Source organism: Physella acuta, unplaced genomic scaffold, assembly GCF_028476545.2.
Source record: "Physella acuta isolate Inbredline_101_S28 unplaced genomic scaffold, ASM2847654v3 ptg000275l, whole genome shotgun sequence".
Lineage (NCBI taxonomy): Eukaryota > Metazoa > Mollusca > Gastropoda > Physidae > Physella > Physella acuta.
The window spans coordinates 166,163-172,558 of record NW_026731794.1 but is presented as its reverse complement, the minus strand read 5'-3'; the positions used below and the strand labels follow the sequence as shown (position 1 = coordinate 172,558).

At 52.9% G+C, this 6,396-nt stretch overlaps 1 protein-coding gene across 2 annotated transcripts; it reads left to right on the top strand.

The window, feature by feature from the left end:
* Positions 1-650: 650 nt before the first annotated feature.
* Positions 651-5,935, top strand: LOC131939354 (uncharacterized). 2 transcript variants are annotated; one of them, XM_059297635.1, is made up of 11 exons: positions 651-777; positions 1,339-1,374; positions 1,418-1,503; positions 1,883-2,008; positions 2,105-2,250; positions 3,092-3,238; positions 3,571-3,705; positions 3,859-3,964; positions 4,620-4,764; positions 5,385-5,558; positions 5,630-5,935. In XM_059297635.1, exons 3-11 carry the CDS (start codon positions 1,422-1,424, stop codon positions 5,751-5,753), a joined length of 1,185 nt encoding a protein of 394 aa, XP_059153618.1. In that variant the 5' UTR covers positions 651-777; positions 1,339-1,374; positions 1,418-1,421; the 3' UTR covers positions 5,754-5,935. The 2 variants fall into 2 exon arrangements, with proteins under 2 accessions (XP_059153618.1, XP_059153617.1); XM_059297634.1 differs by lacking the exon at positions 1,339-1,374 and having other exon boundaries at positions 652-777; positions 1,387-1,503.
* The last annotated feature ends 461 nt before the right edge of the window (positions 5,936-6,396 follow it).

Here is a 6,396-nt window from a genome sequence, read left to right as displayed (position 1 = left end):
TTCCCCCCATTCACCAGGCTTACCTTCCCCCCATTACCTCCCCCCACCAGGCTTACCTCCCCCCACCAGGCTTACCTTCCCCCCATTACCTCCCCCCACCAGGCTTACCTTCCACCCACCAGGCTTACCCCCCCCCCCACCAGGCTTATCTTCCCTCCACCAGGTTTCCCCCCCCCCCCTGGCTTACCCCCCCCCCCCCCCACCAGGCTTATCTTCCCTCCCCACCAGGTTTATCTTCACCCCCCCCCCCAACACACACACACCATGTGCGGGGTCCCACGTTCCTACCACCTGGTACCCGGGGATTAATATTGGATGTCCCCGCGGTCTACCCGGGTACCAGGTGGTAGGAACGTGGGACCCCGCACATGGTGTGTGTGTGTCACACATCCCTAAAGTAAAGATAGCTTATCCTCAACCAACCCCCTCCACCCCCTCACCTCCCGACACCCCCTCTTGTCTCCGCCAAGCCTGTTGATCACGTGACAATCGATGACCACAGATCAAAAGAAAAAATCAATCACCGATTAAAGCATTTGTCAAGACATATCAGGCAGGTGTCGGCGCAATCTTTTCAAGTCCCAACACCCGGGGGGGGGGGGGTCAGGAGGGGGGCGGGCTGACACCCCAACACCAGAGGGCACTGTAAACATGTTTTGACCGCCTCAGAATTCGGCAGTTCATTATTTTAAAAGCAGTCAAACTGGCGAGGGTTTCTTTTGTGGCTGAGCTGTTTGTTGTTTGCGAGTCTGGTGGGTTACAAGTTCGTCTCATTAGGTGAGTAGGTCATTAGGTCATTTCACTCAGCCGTCAGTCCAGTCATTTCACTCAGCCGTCAGTCCAGTCATTTCACTCAGCCGTCAGTCATTTCACTCAGCCGTCAGTCATTTCACTCAGCCGTAGGTCCAGTCATTTCACTCAGCCGTAGGTCCAGTGAAGTAGACCACACACGCACATCTAGACCTAGAATGACCAGGATAGGGAGGGGGGGGGGGAGGTTCATCCATTATTGGCGCCATCAATTTTTCTTCCAGCTTTGTCCTCCTACCCGTGCGCCCCCCCCCATCACATAATTTCTTTCATGCCCCTTCCGACAATCATCTCCGAGCAAATCCACCCACCCCCCCCCCCCCCTTCCGCGACCAGTGACCTAATAGTTACACTACCTCCACAGACTGACCCCAGCAAAGAGTGACCCAATACCCCCACAGACTGACCCCAGCAAAGAGTGACCCAATACCCCCACAGACTGACCCTATACCCCCATAGACTGACCCCTGAGTGACCCCCATACCCCCACAGACTGACCCCAGCAAAGAGTGACCCCATACCCCACAGACTGACTCCAGAGTGACCCCAGAAAAGAGTGACCCCATACCTCCACAGACTGACCCCTGAGTGACCCCCGAGTGACCCCTAGAATGAGACGCCCTCTCCAAGCAGCCGTGTTTGTGTGTTCTCTCTTCCAACTCTCCCTGGCCTGGGTCAGGCTGACCAATGGACGTAAGTTGTGTCAATGGACGTAAGTTGTGTCAATAGACGTAAGTTGTGTCAGTAGACGTAAGTTGTGTCAGTAGACGTAAGTTGTGTCAATAGACGTAAGTTGTGTCAATGGACGTAAGTTGTGTCAATAGACGTAAGTTGTGTCAGTAGACGTAAGTTGTGTCAATAGACGTAAGTTGTGTCAATAGACGTAAGTTGTGTCAGTAGACGTAAGTTGTGTCAATAGACGTAAGTTGTGTCAATAGACGTAAGTTGTGTCAATAGACGTAAGTTGTGTCAATAGACGTAAATTGTGTCTGTAGACCAGTGGTCGTAAGTTGTGTCAATAGACGTAGAGAGATCGCAACAAGTGATTTGATTGGTCAATTTTTCCCGCCAGAGTCGGGGTCGACCTGTGAACTCGGGTACCGGAAATGCATAGCCCGGTTCTCCGAGTGCCAGGATGGCGAGTGTGTCTGCAAGTCTGGCCTCAGGGGGCGGGGCGACTTCTTCTGCTTCCAGCCAGGTAACGTGTCAGGGGTTTAAAAGTAGGTCAAAGTGTAAAAACTAGGTCATGTAAATGTATACGTCACGTGATGTCATGCTGTTTACCCACCTCCAGCCTTCTATAACGCCGAGGTTCTCAACGACCCTAACCTTTGGAACTTCAAGGCCGAGTACTCAGCCGTGCCCGCCCCCTGCCGCTACCTGCTCACACACTTCCGGTCAAACTATACAAAATGGCCGTTTGGACAGTGTGAGGTCAAGGTCAGTTTTTTTTATACTTCCTGTACAGTCAGACGACCCGTGTGGTTGTGGAAGCTGTGTCTCTCAGACCAGACGGTAGGAGCAGGTCAAGTAGAGTTCAGCTGGACTTTCTGCGACGGGTTAGGTACCACTAAGGGCTGGTTGGGCTCAGGGACTGTGAACTACAGCAGAAGTTTGAGACAGTAGCTGTGACATCTCTGACAAATAAAAATTGTGACAGCACCTGTGACACTACCTGTGACAGCACCTGTGACACCACCTGCGACAACACCTGTGACACCACCTGTGACAGCACCTGTGACACCACCTGTGACAGCACCTGTGACAGCACCTGTGACACCACCTGTGACAGCACCTGTGACACCACCTGTGAGACCACCTGTGACACCACCTGTGACACCACCTGCGACACCACCTGTGACACCACCTGTGACACCACCTGTGACAGCACCTGTGAGACCACCTGTGAGACCACCTGTGACACCACCTGCGACACCACCTGTGACACCACCTGTGACACCACCTGTGACAGCACCTGTGACAGCACCTGTGAGACCACCTGTGACACCACCTATGACACCACCTGTGACACCACCTGTGACACCACCTGTGACACCACCTGTGACACCACCTGTGACACCACCTGTGACACCACCTGCGACACCACCTGTGACACCACCTGTGACAGCACCTGTGAGACCACCTGTGACACCACCTGCGACACCACCTGTGACACCACCTGTGACACCACCTGTGACAGCACCTGTGACAGCACCTGTGAGACCACCTGTGACACCACCTATGACACCACCTGTGACACCACCTGTGACACCTCTGACAGGTCCACGCCTACAACGCTAAACATCGCGGCACCGTCTACGTGCACGGCTTTGATCTGGCACTGCGCATCGTGACGTCACACGCGGTACTCACGGGCACAGAGATCTCCTTCAGGAAGTTTGGGCATGCCACGGCCAGCGGTTATACGGTCAGTGGGGGTCAATGGGGTGTAGGGGTCAGTGGGGGTCTGTGGGGTGTGGGGGTCAGTAGGGTGTAGGGGTCAGTGGGGGTCTGTGGGGTGTAGGGGTCAGTGGGGGTCTGGGGGTCAGTAGGGTGTAGGGGTCAGTGGGGTGTGGGGTCAGTGGGGTGTGGGGGTCAGTGGGGTGTGGGGGTCAGTGGGGTGTGGGGGTCAGTGGGGTGTGGGGTCAGTGGGGTGTGGGGGTCAGTGGGGTGTGGGGGTCTGTCGGGTGTAGTGTGTGGTAATTTCCTCTAGTTAATATATTAACAAGTTCCTGTTTACCCCCCCCCCCCCCCACCCAGTTTGAAGAGCTGGGCTCACTGAGCTACGCCCCTGACGGCCCGTGGAACGTCACCGACACGGCCTGCTACTCCATCTTCCCCGGGTCATCCCTTAGGGTCAGACACGACCCCTACAACAACTACGCCTACTTTGAGGTAAGTTTTGTGATTACTTTGGGTTGCTTCAGGGCGGCTTACCCGGAGATGGGTAATTACACGTCGTGACGTCATTAATGAGTTGATCCATGTTGTCTACCAACACCCCCCTCCCCACGTATACACATTGCTAACCATCAACTCACCTGACAGGTAGAGGCCTGTGGGGTCAAGGTCGTATTCCGTCCTTTCAACCTTGAGGAGGGCGTGTCTCAGAGTCAGCTGCCCGGCCTGGGGGTGATGGTCAGTACAGAGCACGGTGAGTGGACAGTGTGACGTCACGCTGGTCAGCACAGAGCATGGTGAGTGGACAGTGTGACGTCACGCTGGTCAGTACGGGGCACGGTGAGTGGACAGTGTGACGTCACGCTGGTCAGTACAGAGCACGGTGAGTGGACAGTGTGACGTCACGCTGGTCAGTACAGCGCACGGTGAGTGGACAGTGTGACGTCACGCTGGTCAGTACAGCGCACGGTGAGTGGACAGTGTGACGTCACGCTGGTCAGTACAGAGCACGGTGAGTGGACAGTGTGACGTCACGCTGGTCAGCACAGAGCACGGTGAGTGGACAGTGTGACGTCATGCTGGTCAGCACAGAGCACGGTGAGTGGACAGTGTGACGTCACGCTGGTCAGCACAGAGCACGGTGAGTGGACAGTGTGACGTCACGCTGGTCAGCACAGAGCACGGTGAGTGGACAGTGTGACGTCACGCTGGTCAGTACAGAGCACGGTGAGTGGACAGTGTGACGTCACGCTGGTCAGTACAGAGCACGGTGAGTGGACAGTGTGACGTCACGCTGGTCAGTACAGCGCACGGTGAGTGGACAGTGTGACGTCACGCTGGTCAGTACAGAGCACGGTGAGAAAACAGCGTGACGTCATACAACTAACGTAACCTTTTTTCACGCTCAGATGTCACGTGGTTGTCGTCGTCTGACGTCATCGCCCTAGACCCCGCCAGTGACGTCACGTTGTCCAGCCTGGCGTCAAGTTTGAATCTGACGAGACAGCAGGTCATGTTGTACAGGATGTTGGCCTCCAACGTCCAGCAGAACCAGTGAGTGGAGTGGTGACACGATGTAGTGGTGACACAATGTAGTGGTGACACAATGCAGTGGTGACACAATGTAGTGGTGACACAATGTATAGGTGACACAATGTAGTGGTGACACAATGTAGTGGTGACACAATGTAGTGGTGACACAATATAGTGGAGACACACTGTAGTGGTGACACAATGTAGTGGAGACACATTGTAGTGGTGACACAATGTAGTGGCTGATCAATTAGGGCAAACAACGATCATTCAACTAAAATCAATTAATTAATTAAAATAGACATGAACAACAACAGAATGGGGCGGGGGGACATTAGAGAATAGGGGTCGTTGTAGTCGGGTCGGTAAAGCTCATGGTTGCTAGACGTACACTTAATTGTACTGGAGGGGATCCCTGCCAATACTAAAATTAAAATCGAAGAAGAAGAAGATCAGAAAATAGGATAATTTATCAGACCCCAGAGAAGGGGCGGGGACCTTAGCTACAGTGTTGACTCCACACCGTGACGCCACGTGTCACTGACCGTGTGACAGTATAATGACATGACACACAGAGATTGACTGCTATAGTAGACGCCCACAACTCTGTGTTTAAAGTGTTTAAACACCTCTGTGTTTAGGCCAAACGCCGCGCCCAGTTGTGAGGCAGCTTCCAACGCTGTGACGTCATGCACGAGTCCAGTACGCAGACGACTGGCCTTTGACCTTTGTGAGTTCATGGTCAGGGACAAGAAGGTCATCAACTGTCTCGACCAATCGGAAAACGGGGGCGGAGTCATGGACTTGTTTGCCAGGTGAGTCACAGCTGGGTGGAGTAGGTGGAGTAGAGTCAAGGTACCCGTCAGAACTGTCAATGTCTCCCCAGGTGTGTGACTGCCGTCTGCACATCGTCCGTGACCTTGTGCCAGGAGGTCAAGGCCAGCGTGGCCACGTGTTCTGGGCGGATGGAGGTGGCGCCGCCACTATTACAACCAGGAGCGTGCCCGTGACGTCACGTGTCTCCATCAGTGGCCCATGACGTCAGCCAGCAGACGTGAGATGTGGGTCAAGTATTTCAAGAACTTCGTCTTTTGATAAAAGTCGCCATGTTGTTTTGTGAACTTTTATACTGCCAAAAATTCTGCTAATTAACGTCAATTAACACAGTAAATAAAGTCAGCCCATAACACAACATCGTGACCTTGATAAAGTTTAATGAGCACAAGGTCAAAGTTGTAGACATTTTTTTAATGCAAGGATGTCGTGACACCTATAACCACGTGACAACAAAAAGCCACGTGACAATTATGGTACCCAAACCTGGTACAGCTAAAAATAGAACAAACAATGTGAACGTGTGTGTGTGTCTGTGTGTACATGACTTACAGTACAAGCTCTATATGTGTACAGAAAGCATGTACGGAGATGACCCGCTGTGTTTTCTGGTCAGGACATCCATGTGTACGCGCTTATGTGTACATGAATATTTTCTTTACTCTGAGATGCAAGTAGCCGCCCCCTGATAAAAAAAGTCAACAGCTTTTCAATAAAGGGACGTAATTTAGTAAGGATTAGCTCATGAAATATTTACTCGGTTACCTCCCCTAGACTACTTATCGGCTTATTCTAAACGGCTTAAAAATATTTCCCAGA

Coding starts and splice junctions, on each gene's coding strand:
- LOC131939354 (XM_059297635.1), top strand. CDS start 1,422: ATGAGACGCCCTCTCCAAGCAGCCGTGTTTGTGTGTTCTCTCTTCCAA. Junction 2,009..2,104: donor CTTCTTCTGCTTCCAGCCAG/GTAACGTGTCAG, acceptor ACCCACCTCCAG/CCTTCTATAACGCCGAGGTT. Junction 3,965..4,619: donor GATGGTCAGTACAGAGCACG/GTGAGTGGACAG, acceptor TTTCACGCTCAG/ATGTCACGTGGTTGTCGTCG.